The 16,913-nt window shown below is 38.7% G+C and overlaps 1 protein-coding gene across 1 annotated transcript; it reads left to right on the top strand.

Moving 5' to 3' along the window:
- Nucleotides 1-1,026: 1,026 nt before the first annotated feature.
- Nucleotides 1,027-16,860, top strand: LOC113680597 (dynamin-binding protein). The gene is made up of 22 exons (XM_089200739.1): nt 1,027-1,250; nt 2,768-4,812; nt 5,408-5,504; nt 5,665-5,747; nt 6,111-6,152; nt 6,646-6,748; nt 7,059-7,138; nt 7,668-7,806; nt 8,272-8,435; nt 8,743-8,866; nt 9,086-9,177; nt 9,489-9,544; nt 9,803-9,896; nt 10,217-10,322; nt 10,437-10,567; nt 10,886-10,990; nt 11,331-11,462; nt 12,019-12,180; nt 12,384-12,566; nt 13,199-13,378; nt 14,092-14,259; nt 15,020-16,860. Exons 2-22 carry the CDS (start codon nt 2,791-2,793, stop codon nt 15,560-15,562), a joined length of 4,806 nt encoding a protein of 1,601 aa, XP_089056865.1. The 5' UTR covers nt 1,027-1,250; nt 2,768-2,790; the 3' UTR covers nt 15,563-16,860.
- Nucleotides 16,861-16,913: the final 53 nt, after the last annotated feature.

Below are 16,913 nucleotides of genomic sequence, written 5' to 3'. Positions count from 1 at the left end.
TTTTACGGCGAAGTCCTTCGCACGAGTCAAAACAAAATCGTTAAAAAAAATAATAAAATAGAAAATGATGATACTGCGCCTTGCGAAACTCCCGAGGTGCTTCACTCCCAGAATTCCGCGCAGCGCGCTAACTTAAAAAGGATGGTCCTGAGTTAAGTGGCCGGCATTTACGATCCAATTGGATTTTCAGCGGCGGTTATAATCAGAGTAAAGAGGGACTGCAAAAACCGTGGCAGTTGGGGCTAAACTGGGATTACTCAGTACCACTTCCAGTTCTGGAAACCTGGATTTAACTTTTTCAGGATATTTAAGAGCTAGACAGGGTATCCTTCGAAAGATGTTTCACGGTAGTCAGTGCTGTCGAACCCCCAGTGTTATACGTTCTCATTGACGCATAGCAAGAAGCATGTGGAGCTGCGCCTTCATGCGACTAAAAAAGGGCGTCTGCTCTTGAACAGTTTAGTTCGTCGCAGCAAAGACTAGAGTAGCTCTCCTAAAGCAGCTTACTATACCGTGCTTAGAACTACAAGCAGCTGTTCTTGAAAGCTACTCAGCCAAATCCATGCAGGATAAATCCAAGCTATAGTTTACTCACATGTTTTTGCACTCATAGCCTCATTGCCTCGGCCAGGATCCACAACCCGTTCCGCAACTTTAAAACACTCGTGTCCTTATTAGAGTAAACAGATCCAAACCAGTGGAAACACATCCCCAGCGACGACCTGCAAAGAAGAATTCACCTGAATTCACAATGATCTAGACCACGGAGGCTACCCGTGTCCCAGTGACATGCTTTTGGAAACCGCAAGGTTTATTTCAAGATACAAAGAATCCTCGAAGAAGGGTGGAATTTGTACAGAAAAGAGTCATTTAAATTTCAGACTAGAATTACAGACGATCTAAATAATCAGAAATCAGCATACATTCGTAAGTCTTTCCTCTGGATCTTCCTCTAACTGCTAGAAATGTGGCGAGTGAGAGGTACAACACATCGGCAGGGGGGAGACTGGGCAGAATTGGCATTGCGAGAAACCTGGGTAGAGACATTTGTAAACTGACAAGAAATTAGAGGTTTTTGTAAGTGCCAAAACACGACACTGGATAGCCGAAGGTATGCATTTAAAATGAAACTTTGGTCTCTTTGGCTAATTTTAACCGTATTCTGGCCTCATAGAATTCTTAGGTATGGCTCTGCACAAGCTTCTACTCATACAGTGACGGAGAAGTCTTCTCTTTAGCAGATTTACAAGGTACAACGGACGTGAAAAATGGATTACTCGAACTAATTGGGTTTCGTTAGATTGGGCTCCTCATGGCGTATTCGTTTCAAAAAGGGTGAAATACGCTATCTGGTCTTTGCTGACATGGACAGTTTACTCTTTTTACAAGTTGAACTTAGAAATTCCTAACAATTTCGTCTGTTACATGTGTTCTCGCACCGACAAGGGCATAGGTTCACCTGGCCAATAGAAGATTAAAATCAATGGATGATCTATTTGGTAAAAGTTATGAGCGGCAATTTTTTTTACAGTAGTGTCTAATACCCAGTAGTTTGAGGTGAACTCTCGCTTTCGACTTAAGTGAAATTGAATGATCTACGTGTTTGCCATAGCCAAGAAATAATTAAAATTCATTCCTACCTCAAGAGTTCTTCGATACCGAAATTTTTGGGTTTACGTAGTTGAACAGGAGATCGGTATTCGTTTGACTAAGCGTTTGAGATGTATAATTGACAGAAGAGGAATTATGCTAGGAGTGCTTTTTTAGGGTTAGCGAAATCAAAACAATTTTTTGGTACTGTGAATGTTATACAGTTTTCTTCAAATTGATGCATTATACATGTATTAGCTAGCCATTGAGTAGGTGTTTTTAATAACAATATCGTCATGCGATATTGATCTAGTGGTTTGTTAAGACATACTTATGTCATATACATGATTTACACATACTTTGGTTTTATTGAAGTGAGATTTGCAATTTTCAAACTCCAAGTTGTTGTTGGATGTATCACACACTTAACAGGTGTTCAAATTAAACAAATGATAATTAATTTGCAAATTACGTGATGATGCTACAACAAATAGTGTTGTGATTAGAGCCAAATAGATGAAAGCTGAAATATTTTCTAGGTCTGTTTGAGCTCACAACTTCATCATTCAGGGCACTAGGGATTCTGGAATGGAGCAACAACAGAAAAAATGGAAATTATACTGAAGAGGCAAATTATGAGGCATACAACAAACTGGCTATGCAGCAAATTAAGCTATTTTTCCCTTAAACATGGAGGATCATGTTTGACTTGGTTTCAGAAGGAAAAGTCTACTAAATACTGTTTAACAGAAAATTTGAGTTTAAAGAGAAAATGTAAAATCAACAGTACAAGTGAATCATTCAAGTTAAATTTTGTCCTAAAATGAATTCCATATCTACACATGCATGGGCATGCATAGATATGGAATTTCTATTCTTCAATTCAACAGCTCACATGTGAGAACAGTGAGCAAGTAAGATGTCGGGTTGAACACCATTTGAGAATAATATTTAGCCTTGAAAGATGTTAAGTTATAGAATTCTTTTTTTCATCATTCATATTATTTAATTTTGGGAATTAAATGATTTTTTCATTATTAATCTTCTGTATTGTCACACTAATAAAAGCTATTCTCCTTTTTGTTTGTAACAATACATGTTTATCTTAGGGTTATATTTTCCATAAGTTGACATGATTGATCATAAAATCCTATTTATGTCTGTGCTTTCTTCACAGAACGTGGTTATGTGTCCCTATCCATGGAAGGCACTTTTGCAAGGGCTTTATACTCTTTCCAGGCAGAAAGCTCTGGTGAACTCTCTGTTCCTCAGGGAGGTATCATAAGAATTACACAATACATTAATAAGCACTGGTTGGAAGCCAGTTATGATGGAGAAATTGGCTGGTTTCCTGTTACTTATGCAGAAAGATTAGAAAATGAGTCACACCAAGAGAGAGCTGTACCATCAAGTGCTGGAGCACAACACCAACATGCATCATCAAGGGAGCATAATGGCAATAAATTCAATGATATTTTAGCAAAGCCAGGAAATCCTGATGGTTCTATAGTGGAGACTGCTTTTGCATTTTGTGCTCGTAATGACAGTGAGCTTACCTTTCCAAGTGGTGCTCTGATAGAGGTCACAAAAGATGTTGATGAAGACTGGATGGAAGGCTCGTTCAATGGAAGGATTGGGCTCTTCCCCAAGAGTTACATTAAATCCTCTGGGAGACCATGTGCCCATGCTGTGTACCCATTTGTTGGGGAAAGTGAAGGGGAATTGACATTTCGTGAAGGTGACCGTATCTTTCTTCATAAACGTGTGAATTCACAGTGGATGGAAGGAGAAATCAATGGAAATGTTGGACTTTTTCCTTCAAGCTTTGTGGCTGTTGAGGTTGACTTACCACCAGAGGAAAATAGGTTTGAAAATGAATTCTTTTCTTTTGTGGACTCATCTTCTAAACCCAGAGACCACAGCAATGCAATCATTTCTAATGTTAAATGGAAGCCAGGAATGAAAGGAAAGGCAATGTTTCATTTTACTGCATTGTATTCAGGAGATCTTGAGTTGAATAAGGGAGATGTTGTGACCGTTCTTAACACTGATGATGATAACTGGATAGAGGGCCAGCTGGATAGTGGAATTTGTGGTTCATGCCCTGCTGCATATCTAGAACCTGTTTATGACATAAACATGGAGTTTTCAGATAGGAAGCCTCCAAGGAGGACACAAAGACTCACATCTGATGACAGTTTTTCCACTATATTTGACAACAAAGTGTCTGATTCAGGTTATTTGAGTGCATTGCACAAGGGTCAGAAAGGTAATAGTGTTGTTGAATCCTCCCCAAGGAAGGAAAGGAATTCTTACAATTCTCTCTTAGACTCATCTTTCACTTTGGATCCAACTCCTGCACTTCTACCTTCTAACTTACCTACTTCGAGATATACTTCTGAAACTGTACAATTAAATAAACCTGTTTTGAAACCAAGGCCAGCAATCGGAACTAAGCCAAACCACAGTTATTCAGTGAAATACTTAGGTGGTGAGACCCGACAAGAACCCACTACAACCAGAAGTCACCAAACAGTGGTTAGTTCTGTCATTACTTTGCCGTCACATGGAAGAGTTTCAATGTCAAATGCAAAAGAGAGGACTGAATATTTTTCCTCAGAGACTGCAAATTTGCAAAATCGTTCTCAGTTTCATCTTTCAAGTTATCAGAATTCTTCTAGAACTTGGCCTGGTAAACGAATTGGTAAGAGTGGACATATGTCAATTGAAAATACAAGTGGGAGTTTTGATGATGAATTTGATTTGCTGTCAGGAAACTGCACTTCTCTTCCTTCACCACTTTTACCCTTACCTCAAAGAGGATTGGAGGACGAAAACAGTGAATCAAGTGCGTCAGAGGATTCTCCAATCACACCCAGACGACCAGCACCCCCTCCACCTATAAGAAACAGCAGTCATGGAATTCACATGCGTAGCAGCACACTACCTGCTAACAGTTTGAAGGGACTTGCACAAGGTCACTTAAATGGGGAGAGTTCAATGTTAAAAGGAAAGGATCAACAGCAATTGGATTTAAAATACATCAAACAGAATGGAAAGCCACATAATATTTCTTTAATGGAAAGTGCAAGTCACAGTGGTTTGAACTTTAGAGAATCTTCCCAGTCAAGGTTGGAAGATAAACCTAAACCCCTGGCTAGGCCACATTCTGTGTATTGGAAAGACATGGTGGACAGTGGTCATGTAAAAGAGGTAATTAAAGTGTATCATTATACTTGTTATACATACATGTTTTAAATTTGTTCAGTTACCAAGCTAGATATTTCAGCTTGAGTTTGGTAGAACTGTAAGAGATAGCAGACTCTCAACAGTGTTGTTCATCTATGTGGGCTGATTATTTCATATACTGTACAAAGTCACAAGTCTCCTCCTTTGACAAGTATGAAACACCCACATCTGCATTCGCTATTGGGTAATTCTTGCACAGGAATTAAGCAGCCCACTCTGCCAGAACTAATGCAAGATTACTCTGCATTACCTAGTGGTATTGTTTTTCCCTCTGTGGTATGCTACTGTCTGGTAGCTACTCCCACAACATTTTCTCAGGATTTATTGACAATATGCCAGTACCCATCTATACTCCTAATTAGCAAGAAGCATAATGACTGTTATGTGAGAGCCAGGTGTTTTTGCCCAAACTAACAACAAATTGACCCCAGTAATAGCTTGAACTCTGACCTCTGATTTGCTGAATAGGCTGCAAAATAACGGGCCTTAATGTGTAGGCCCATTTTTTTCTCTTTGTTTCCAAAAGAGGAAAAAAAAATGAACAATCAGTGAATCATATTATTTTCAGAGTCAGCAGAAGCCGAGGCATTCAAACAGTCTAGAGCAGTCAAAGCAGAAGAAATTCAGTAGTGTTGCACAAAGTGATCAACAGTCTTTGAACAAAGGTAAGTAGTATATTAAATTATTTTCAGATAGCTGTGCAGATTTGTTTGTAGAGCTGGTCAAAAAGTATCACAGGGAATATATTTTAACTAGTGTTCTTATGTCAGCTGATAGGTTGCAATGTATAATAACGTAGTACATTGCAATGGTGCATTATTTTAGGTGGCAGTCCAACAGATGAAATGGATGTTCCAGGCCTAACAACACTGCAGGAAAGAATTGCAGAGGCAGAAGAGAATCTGAAGGTGAAATAGAGACATTAAAATGATTCGAATTGAGTTATCTAAAAAGGCACTGATTAAGCTTATTAATTGGATAAACTGACAGCAACAACAACATTAGACTTCTGTTTGCAATGGCAGGTTTAGAAATTTCTCATGTAAGGAAGAAACCATAGATTTGAAGAGTACATAATGACTATAAGTGCTCATTCAGGTCATAGTTAATGGAGGTGTTACAGCTATGGTTTAGTTGTTGTTTTTGGAAACATGTCAAATGAGCTCTAAACTAATGTAAATTCAGTTGGTCACATATGCACTTGTTAAATTTAATTCCTTTGGTGAATTAAATCCTTTTGTTGAACTTAATCGTTTTTTGTTTGTCAACAGAAAGAAATGAAAGTTTACTCTGGTTTTAAAACCATTTCTCAGGTACAGATCCTTTCTTTTTGCATGCTTTGATTTTGATAACCTGTTCCAAGCATTCAGTTAATTACATGAAGCACTGCTAAGAGTCACAGATTAGCTTGAAGAAAAGCAAGTGTTTTCTTTTTCTAACAGTTCTTGTCCCACCCATAGTAAATTAATTTGATTCCTGAAACAGTCCTTGGTTTAGTGAGGACACTAAATGTCTACTTTATTTAAGTACGACATAATCATTGGCAATGCCTAAGTCTTAAAGCAAGCATGTAAGTACCATGTGTCATGGGTTTCAATCTTTTTAAGCTCATGATCTAGTTTCAGAGATATTCTTTCCTGACTGGACAGGAACCTTATGAGGTGACATTTGCAATTATGGCCTGTAAAACTCTACCTGGTTTAGTTTGTTGGCCAGTGAGCCTGTATTAATGATATATTAAGACCTGTATTGTATGGATACCTGTATGAACATGTGTAATGTTACATTTTTGCATTGTGTCTGTAGCTTGTCATGACTGACCCTGTAAAGCAGAGGGAAATGGAGGCAAAGATTTCACAGAGCCAACAAAAGATAACAGAATGGGAGGAAGAATTAAAAAATCTCAAAGGTTTGAACATTTTTTTGAAATAGCCTTTTTAGATTTCATAGAATACAATAAGAAGACTAATTTTTCTGAATTTTGTGTATTTTTTTGTATTCGGTAAGCACAAGTGTCACCTTTATGGGAATATGGGGAGTGTAAGAATAAAAAGATGAGATGATTAAATGGCACGATTTTAAGAACTGTGAAATTGAATTAGTCAACAAGATTCACATTATATGCATCTTTGAAAGACGTATATGAAAATTAATGTCAAGTAACTGTTAGCTCGTGTACCAGTTTACAAGGTCTTCATTCGTGTGATGCTCTCTTTCAGATGAGCAAGTGTTTTTGATAGAGTCACACCGGAAGAAAATGCTGAAGGTTAAAATAGGAGACTTGGAAGCAGACCTAGATGTGCGTAGTATTTTGGAATTGTAATCCAGTAACATCAGGCTTTTGCCCTTTATATGAAAAGCTGGATTGGTGTTTCAATTTTTGGTTCTCTATGCACAGACTGTCTTTACAAAAAGATCTTCCATCTTCCATCTGTCTACATTCGATGACCAAGCTCAAACTTGCGATTTTTTTATTTCTTTACTCTCAACGGGACACTCTGATGTACACTTTATTGATCATAGCTGTATGAAGCAGGCTTGTTACATACAAACTTGCATGTAGTAACTGAGTGAGATTAATATTATTGAAAAAAGACTGTTGTGTTGCGTCTCTGGGAAAGTGAAACAGTTGGTTTTATATCAGTTGTGCGTTGATAGCAGTGAGTCAACTAGACTACTGTGAGTAGTCCCTGCTTTTCGACCGTCGCTCATTTTAAAAAAAAAGAATCAGCGAAAAAATTGACGTCAGCGCGCGGCGACAAATTCTCAACGCCTTTCTTTTTACTTTGCAATTTTTTTTTTTATATTTTATATTCTGAAATTTTCAGAAACAAGTCAGGAGTCAGAGAAGTCTTGAAATGTTACTTGGTGTGGTAGAGGAGAACAGAAAGAAGGAGGTTATGGAAAATCTTGAAGTTTGTGCAGAGCTTGTGGATAAGATTAGAACAAAAATCACTGAATTAGAAGGTATTGTTTGGGTTAATTCTTCAAACCATAAAACTAGCGAAGCTGAGCGAGGCTTTCATTTGGATTACTACTGTAACGTCCCCAATTTCTGCTGATTCACAATGACCTTAAGAAAAGGTGCGTAATTTAATAAGTTACATGCAACTTTCCTTAGCAATCTGAATACAATGCCAAGCAAACAGGTCGATTTGTGATGGAGAAAAACTCGCATGGAGAAATTCGTTGCATATTCCTTTTTGGCATTACAGATGAAAACTGGAAAAATCTTGGAGAACTTTTACTCTGGCTGACTTTAAATGAATTTTAGAAGTCTCTGTTGGGTCAGTGACGAAAACTTTGAGAGAATTACTGGGAACGATGCTAATTCGAGAAAACTATTTGGTACTCGACTCGAATACTTATTCAAAGAAACAAAGTGGCGTTTTTTGAAAGGAGGAAATAATGAAGTTTGTTGTTCCTCGACAGCTTCCTTGCACAGTCTAACAGAAAAGCCAGCTGCATCAAGCCAAAAGCATATGGCAGAACAGAGACAACGAGTAGTAACTGAACTTATCAATACAGAGAAGGATTACTGCAATGATCTTGAGCTTTGTGTAACTTATTTTCTTCGTGAGCTACAAATTTCTCAGGTTAGTTTCGGGTGCACATACAAGTGAGATGTCGTACTCCTCAAAGAAAGCTTGCGAGCATGGCCTCATTTATAAGCGCAGCAAGGCGTGCGTTTCTCCGCCCGCGGGATGATTTGAGACGAGTCGGGGAGTGGGGAGAGGTTTACCGGCGATCATTATTATCTGCGTTAGACCCCTAGACCTCTCGCAGACTTGCGTCGCTCCAGGCCTCATACTTTCTCACCCGATCATCCGAAAGTCGCGAAGGAAAAAGGTTTCTAGTAAATTTCGAATTAATTTGGTATGCTGTGATTTTTTTTTCCCACAGGTGAAGGACCTCGACTGTGAAGGATTGTTTGGTAATATCGAGAGTGTCCTGAAAACCTCACAGAAACTTCTAACCAGCTTAGAAAATGCTGTCGATGATACGAAAGGAAATGATCAAGAACTTGGTAACGTGCTTATTGCGTGCTTTTTGATGCTAAATTTTGCTATGGTTTAGCCTGTTACATGTGTTCACTTAGTAAAACACAGCGAAATCGCAAACGGCGCCATGGTATCGGTGGAGCGAGGGAGGTCTGGGTTTGGGCGTTTATTAATCCATTGAAGGAACTAGAGTCGCTTTAAATGTGTCGATCAGGTAGCTAAGAGTTACTTCTCCATCTCTACAGGAAAGTGCTTTGTGGACATAGCTGATGAAATGAAGGAAGTTTACGCTGTTTATTGTAGAAATCACGATGATGCTATCTCGCTCATGGAAAAGGTAAAACTGTACATCAACTGTACGTCCTCTCCACATAAAGCAGGTTTTCACCTGCAAAGGACTTTTAGTCTTAGTTGTAAGAGCGCTTTCTACCTAGTGAAAATGCAAAATCAGGGACAAAAGCCGAGCCACAAACTTAAGAGAATCTAGGTCAGACGAATTAGAACAGGTTTAATTTCTTCCGAGTCCTTGTATGATTGATGTATATAATTCAGTGAAAACTAGACAGCATACTGTGGGAGTCCTTGGCGTAAAGCATGATAGCTTATTATTATATGAGAGACTGATACTGTTTATAATTGCATTTGCAGTATGAAGAAATACCAGATATACAAGATGCCTTTACAAAGTGTCTGGACAAAATTAGGTAATTAAAAGGGTATTTGAAGAACACAAAAACCGTTGGTTACCAACTCTTACTTAGTGGCTGATTTGTGTCGGCAGCGAATTGAGCGCAGGCCCGACAACTGAGCTCAGTTGATAAATAATGCTTCTTGATGATGGCGACAAGGACATCTCAACCAGCGTTGGTTTAATTGCACTTTAAAATGATCATAGAACGTTTTACTTCATGTCGGCTGCGTTGTTATCCTCGTCAAATCTTTTGTATTCTCGTTGTTGTTAGGGAACACACAAGGTGTTGGGACTTGCCATCGTTTCTTATCAAGCCGGTCCAACGAGTTCTCAAGTATCCGCTCTTATTGAATGAACTGCTCAAGGTACTGTAACCGCCCTTCTCTAAACTGCTGAATTTCAAGCTCTCCAGTACTAGATATTGTTAAGAATGCAAAGTGGAATCCAAAGATCTGCAGAGGGGACATTTTGCGAACTTTCAGAGGGTATATGCGCCTGGTGTGTGTGTAATGATTCCCCGTCCCCTCCCCAGTTGCAAAATACCTTGCCACCTACAATAATTTACTGTATCTAAAGAAGTACTGCACTAAAGTGAGGTTATGAAGGAACAATGGGTATGATGTTTCTTCAATGTAGTGCAACTGCGCTGCCGAATTCTGTTATATTTATTCCTTTTTTCTAACAGTACACGGCTGAAATCCACCGAGATAAGTACAACTTGATAAAGGCTATATCAGTCATGGCTGATGTGGCAAACGCCATCAATGAATTTAAAAGGAGAAAAGATCTTGGTAAGTTTGCGCAGTGTAACTTTTTTTTCATTTGTTTGAATTTCTGGTTGTGAAAGTCTTCATTTTGGTCCAGTAGCAAAAACACTTAAGGTTTTTCTTTCCATTTTTGAACAGTTGTCAAGTACAAGAAAGTAGAAGACAGTGGTTTAACAAACATGATACAAAAACTAAATTGGCATTCAGTTGTGAAGAAAGGATCCAGATTTAATCAGAGGCTGACACAGCTCACAGGACTCGTGTCGCAGGTATTTGATAGAAGAGATAATCTGATTGGTCGATGATAGGCTGGTTGATGATTTATGAAGGTTTTCAGGCAAAATTTTTGTAACGTTTTTCTCTTTATAGTGGATATTTTTATTGTTGCCGCAAAACAAACCTCACCCAAACAACAACTAGACAAATTATACCTACACGGTCTGGGTTTTTGTAAATTACCTTTCTGAACTGCCTCAAACCGACCTCTTTTTTTCATTCAATCGCATCGGTTGGTCTCAATACACACCTTTTTTATCCATATAGACTGACTTTTGCTTATCTTCTTTTTTTTATTGTTTCCTTTGAAGACTGTCGACGAAAAGTTCATTGAAGAAGAGAAAAGATTCCGCACAATAGAGAAAACAGTAAAAACGATGTTGAAGAACATTTCTGCTTATCTGGAGGACTTTAAGGTCATCTAATGCTACAAGCTGTTATTATAGAGGTTAAAAACTTTCAGCCGTGAGAAGAGCGGTTGTTTGGTTAGGGAAGGTCATTCGGAACCAATGCTTAGCGGATTTGATATCTTTATAACTTTAAAACTCAAAGATACAATGTAAATCTTAGGAAAGCCGACGCTCAAAGAGGCTAAGTGCAGTGCACGCTCTTTTTTCTTGCCAAACTGGTGTCACGGCCCAAATTTCCCGCCAAAATTTCCGCTGTCGTTTGTTTCTACCTACAGTTTGCGTTGACTGATGTAAACAATTTTCAGCAAGGTTGAACCTCACATTGAAATGCTTCATCCATGTTTAGGAAGCTATGGAATGCCACAAGTGGTCAGGGCAGAATGTCAGCGACTTTTATCAAGAAGCTTCAACGTGCTCTGAAGTTTCCACTTTTCAGAGAATACAAATGAAGATTGGTGAAACTGTTCTAACCAGATTCGTAAGTGTATTTTTGTTGGTTCGGATTCGCGATCGAGATCATGGGACAAAGTTTAACCGTTTGCTCCGAAATAGTTATATTATTAGCTGGTAAGCAAAAATTAAAATGACAGTCCTCCTCTGCCATGAAACTTGATAAAACAAAATTACATTGCCCCTCAAGAGGAAGTTGCACGATTAGCACACTTGTCGAAATGGTCTTCTTCAATCACATATATTCTGCTTTTGGAAATTTATCAACCTTTCTTAATCGGTAAAACTCATGCTTAAGACATTTTACCTCGAAATTCTTGTTCGCATAAATAAGACATGCGGACTGACCTTTTTTAGCGCAATGAGTATTTATTGACTGTCTGAATTTTAGAACGAGGATTTGAAGGCGTTTGTTTCCTATCTTTTCGAGGACGTTTGCAACAGCCGTACCAGGAAAGATGTCTCGCTAACACTTGGACTGTATTTGTTTATAAAATTCCTTATTTTTAAGGACGTTTGCGGTAACTTTATCATGAAAGAAGTCTTTCAAACGTTTGGTCTTTATGAAATTTATCCCTCGACAGATGGACAGTGTTCAAACGCAGGTTTTATCCCCGCTCAACTCCTTACTCAACTTGTTTCAAGGCCCCCAGCGTTTAATCCAAAAGCGAAACGATAAATGCTTGGACTACGACCACAGGTCAAACAAGATTGACAAGATTAAAGACCGAGAAAAGTTGAAAGCGGTGAGTTGTAAAATAAGGTGAAAGCAGGTGGGAAAAAATGGTAGACTAGCCGGCGGTTTTGGCCGCGGGATACCGGCTCCTTTTGAGAAGGGAATAATTCTCTAAGAACAATTATGACTCAGAATCTTTGGAACAGGATGGCTAAGTTTTATGTTTCAGTAAAGGATGCTGTGTGATTTCCGCCGGACTGAAATCTTTTCCAGGCAAAAGAAGAGCTGGAACTTGCGAAGAAAAACTACGAGGCTTTGAACACTCAACTGCTGGAAGAGATCCCTGGGTTTACTGAGAAGTGTATAGCTTTAGTTCTTGACTGTCTGGAAAACTTTGCTATAGCACAAAAGAAACTGTACAATGAAGTTCACGAAGACTACGACCAACTTTTAGAGGTACTGTGATTTCCACGTGCATGCAAACATCGTAAATGAGCCAGGCGAAGATTTTGCAGCCGTATATGGCAGTTTTTTGCGGCCTACTCTGGGTGTTTCTCAGAAGTAGTTTAGAGAATTTGATCAGGGTCGAAGGGTCTATTCCACCCAAAAACCATTTCCCTTAACCCTTTGACTCCTGAGAGTGACTAACATCCAATTTCTCCTAACAACATCACCCCTTAATCACACATCACACAAGAATAAAGGAAATGATCACCAACTAAAGAAGGTCTTGATTGTTTAACAAATTCTCTTTGTCAGCACTTTAAGAAATGTATAGAGAACAGTTTGGAGAATATGTACACTGATGTCAGTTTGTAGACGGTTAAAAAATTCTTGATTTAGTGTTGACTGTGTTGTCTTCCAAAAAATATCGTTTATGACGGAAACACATGGAATAGAAACGCGTTTGATAAACAGGAAAAAATGTACATCTGTGGCCGGAGGTTACAAAACTTAATTCAAAGTCAGCTTTCATTTTTGATGGCGAATTAAGCAACGTTGGTCGATTCTAAGACAGTTTCAAAGTGTTAAGTTAACTGTGAAAGTTTAGGTCTGACATTTTGTTGATGAACGTTTTGCTTTTACAGCTTCCAGTTGTGCAGGAAATCGACGAAGACATTATCGAGCATCACAGCAAGAGATCGATGCAAGTTATGGAACAGTTCTCAGAGCTCAGCTTTATACCTTGTAGTTTTGTGGCAAAAGACAGTTCTCGGAAGAAGAGGAGATCTGTGATAAAAAGCCCAAATTTACTATCCAACCATCTTGTAAGTTTGTTGTGTAAAACCCATCGTGTAGCTTCGAGCCTTGTCGTCACACCATTCCACGCATTTTAAGGGATCGGTCATTGTATTACTGCCTGACGAGGGGGAGACGGGGGGAAAGTTTGGAGGATTTTAGTTGTGTCACGATAAAGTTTACCTGATCCCCAACCATTAGGCTCTGTAATGTTTTCATTACCTCCCCCACCCTTCACCCCTCATTGGAAGTTGACTGGCTGACAATTTTCAATAGTCCCCACTTTATACTCTGTTGGCGACGACTGATTCCCCTCTCTCTCCCCTGAAAACTTGGTGATCCTCTAAAATCCTCCAAGCCTCCTTTCTTCCCCCCCCCCCCCCCCTCACCACCACCCCGGATATGATTGATGACTGCTCCCTAAGTGCTGATAAACTGATCTCGATTTGTGTGTAGTTCCGACGGAGATTTTTAAAGGTTCTCTCATGTACGACAGTGTTACTTGTATATGTACAGCGTTACCTCAAAACCAGTAGGTTTGATATTTTTATCTTTATCTTGATTCTGATTTGTGTGAATGTTTCATTTTTATACTGTTCAGATTTATATTCTCTTGTTCAGTAATTATTTTGAAATTTAAATGTTATTATTCCACTACTAGAGAATTTGAAGGTCACAATGAACGCAGGTTATCGAAATTACTAAGCGTTTTGACTTATTTCTTTGTATTCTATCTATCTAGGATACGGTAGAAGATGATAACGGAAACAAGACCAGTTTATTAGATTCCACGCCCAACGAAGAGGGTGAAGAGGCTGGGGTGGCCAAGAGAGAGGATCCAACATCCCCTTCTCCCAGGATTCATCAACCACGACCAGCACCTCGAAAACGTAGTAGCGTAACACAACCTGTAAGTCACTAAATGAGCACATTTTAGTTGTTGAATAAACCGACCACTTCGTTGAATTGGAAAATAACAGTTAAGTGCGTTGCCGTAGTTTGTTTGACGATTTCATGATTTTTTTTTAGGTATCTGGAGGTTTCGCCCCATTGCAAGTTCGACTCCTATTGCTTTTTGCAAGTTTGCTCACAAAATCATTCAAATCGTTTCTTCACAGAAAAAGGTATTCTGTTGAAATCAAAGAACTTATTCTGTTAAAATCAAAAGAAAATGAGTTGAAAGAACTGGGGGCGAACTCGCTTTACTTCTGGGGCGAACTCACAAGGGTGGTAGGGGGAAACTTGCAGTGTGGCGAAACCTCCATTGATCATTTCCTCATCAGGAGATAAGTTGGGCTGTTTACGCTGTTGAAAGCTACATGAATTTTTGTGATCAGCTGTTTGATTGTTCATTATCATCGATCATCTTCACATGCAGCATTTGAATCTTTCATCGACTCTCAGTGGAGTGAATTTGCAGGCGTGACAACCATATATTACGTAGTTTACCTCGTATCTTTTAGGTGTCAAAATAATAGCGAAAGCTGTGATGATCTAAATGGGTATTAAAAATATTTTTATTTTTTTATAATTTATTTGAAAGATGCACAAATTTGAAGAAACCTAGCACCTCATGTGTACGTGAAAGTGATTACGAGACTCTCTTTAGAGACGGGCGTAAATACTGAGCTAGAGCGAAAGAATGGAAATCTTTTTTCTCCTATTCCTAGGGGCCCAACGAAAATGACAGCTCACTTTTTGAAGGAAAACTTCCCGTAGATAGCAAGCTCTACGTTGTCGAATACAACTTCGTAGCCCAAAGTGCAGGGGAGTTGTCGGTATCCGAGGGGGATATCGTGTCCGTCCTTCGACACTCGGACAGTAGTGGTAACCCAGAATGGTGGCTGATTCGCTCAAATGCTGGTTCTACGGGTTTTGTACCGGAGAGCTATTTATCTCCGGTGGATGACGGTGTCAGCGGAGGAGATGGTCAAGACGATGCTGAGGATGATGAAAGTTCTTCCCCTAGCAATTTGACGACAGAGAAGAAGGATCAAGATACAAGCGCAGTGGAAACTTCAGCTTCATTATACTACTGTGCTGATTTCGCGTTTGAGGCCAGCAGTACAGCAGAGCTTAGTGTAAACGAAGGGCAATTAGTTGCCGTTTTACAAAAGCAAGATTTGACAGGGAATGACGAATGGTGGCTTGTTGAGGCGCAAGGACAAAAAGGATACGTTCCTTCGAGTTATTTAACACAAGTGGATCATTGAACTTGCTTATTGCAAGTTTCTGATATTTCTTCAAAAGAGCGAATCGCTGGAAAATTTTATTGAACTGAATGCTCTGATTTATTCGTGTGAACTGATTCATTTTTCGCGCGTACTAGTTCATTAGAGATCATAATTGTACAAGGGTTAGAACCGGTACCAGGTGCGGTAAAAGCTGCATCAGCTGAAGGATAAATTATGCTTCTGATTCGTTGAGAAGGAAATCGTTAGGAGTGAGAAAAATTCCTTGGAAACAATCCATCATTAAGTAAGACTGTTTGAGGCATTTACTAAATACTCAGAGTCGTGAGGCTCAAGGGCGATATTTCAAGACGGTGAATGAAGTCTTGCTAGCCAGTGACATCGGCCAAAATGATATAATGTGAATGCCAATGAATTGGAAGTCTACTCATATCGGGTTTTTTTTTTCAACCCAGAGAGCGAAAGTTCAAAGACTTATCTTGCAGCTACCCGTTTATATGGCATTGCTTTCCAATTGTGGGCTGATAAATAAGGGGTTAATTTTGTAAATATAAATATAAATTGGTCACTGTAAAGAGTCTCTAAAGCTAAAGTCTCGAGCTTTAGCCCTTAGTCAGAGCTAGTGAACTGTGGGCAGTTGACAGCTATTTGTCAGTATGCCAATTAGTTTGTTACTAGTTTGATGCAATAGCTGTTCGTTTTGCCTGACGTTCTTCAATGAACAATAATGTGGCTTTTTCTGCCGTAACGTATAGTTGTTACTCAATCTGCTAACGTTATAGGGGAGTACTACTCCAAATTATTAATTTCAAATGTGAAGTCATTTGATTTATATGCTGGAAAGTCTCATACAGATATGAAATGTTACGTTTGCACAATTACCACAATTACCACAGTTCTGAGCAAAGGTATGTGTATTCATTTTCCAGTGGAAGATTCCAACAGCTTTCCTTGCATGTTAAATTTTGTTTTAGATAGTCAACGCTTTTTTTGTCCTTGGGCAAATCAGGCCATACTCGTAGATAGATTATTTTGAAATTTTTTAAGAAACGTGACGAAAGAGGGTTTTTTTTTTGCTTAACAGTTTTTGAGGAAAGAAATAATGCATTGCTTGTAGATGGTCCATTATAGAAAAATTAGAATTACATATGTTCATTTAAAAAAAATAAGAATCAATAATTTTATGCACACAGTGTTGTAAAGCCAAATATTTGCTCAAACTGTGTCAATTTTAATGAATTTATGGTATAACAATTACCAGGTGAATGCCTTTATACAGATTTTTTTTTTTTTTTTAATAAAACCTATGTTCAACATTTTACAGACTGCAGGTTTGTTTGTTGCCATTATCATTTTAATTGTTCCACTATTA

This window comes from Pocillopora damicornis, chromosome 3 (assembly GCF_964200805.1).
Source record: "Pocillopora damicornis chromosome 3, jaPocDami1.2, whole genome shotgun sequence".
Classification (NCBI taxonomy): Eukaryota; Metazoa; Cnidaria; class Anthozoa; order Scleractinia; family Pocilloporidae; genus Pocillopora; species Pocillopora damicornis.
Note: the sequence above shows the minus strand (reverse complement) of the source record. Positions and strands in the feature narration are given on the sequence as shown.

What these genes read in the sequence shown, in the direction of transcription:
- LOC113680597 (XM_089200739.1), top strand. Translation starts at nt 2,791, where the DNA reads ATGGAAGGCACTTTTGCAAGGGCTTTATACTCTTTCCAGGCAGAAAGC. An exon ending in TAAAAGGAGAAAAGATCTTG is followed by an intron (nt 10,323 to 10,436) that starts GTAAGTTTGCGC and finishes ATTTTTGAACAG; the next exon opens with TTGTCAAGTACAAGAAAGTA. An exon ending in ACTACGACCAACTTTTAGAG is followed by an intron (nt 12,567 to 13,198) that starts GTACTGTGATTT and finishes TTGCTTTTACAG; the next exon opens with CTTCCAGTTGTGCAGGAAAT.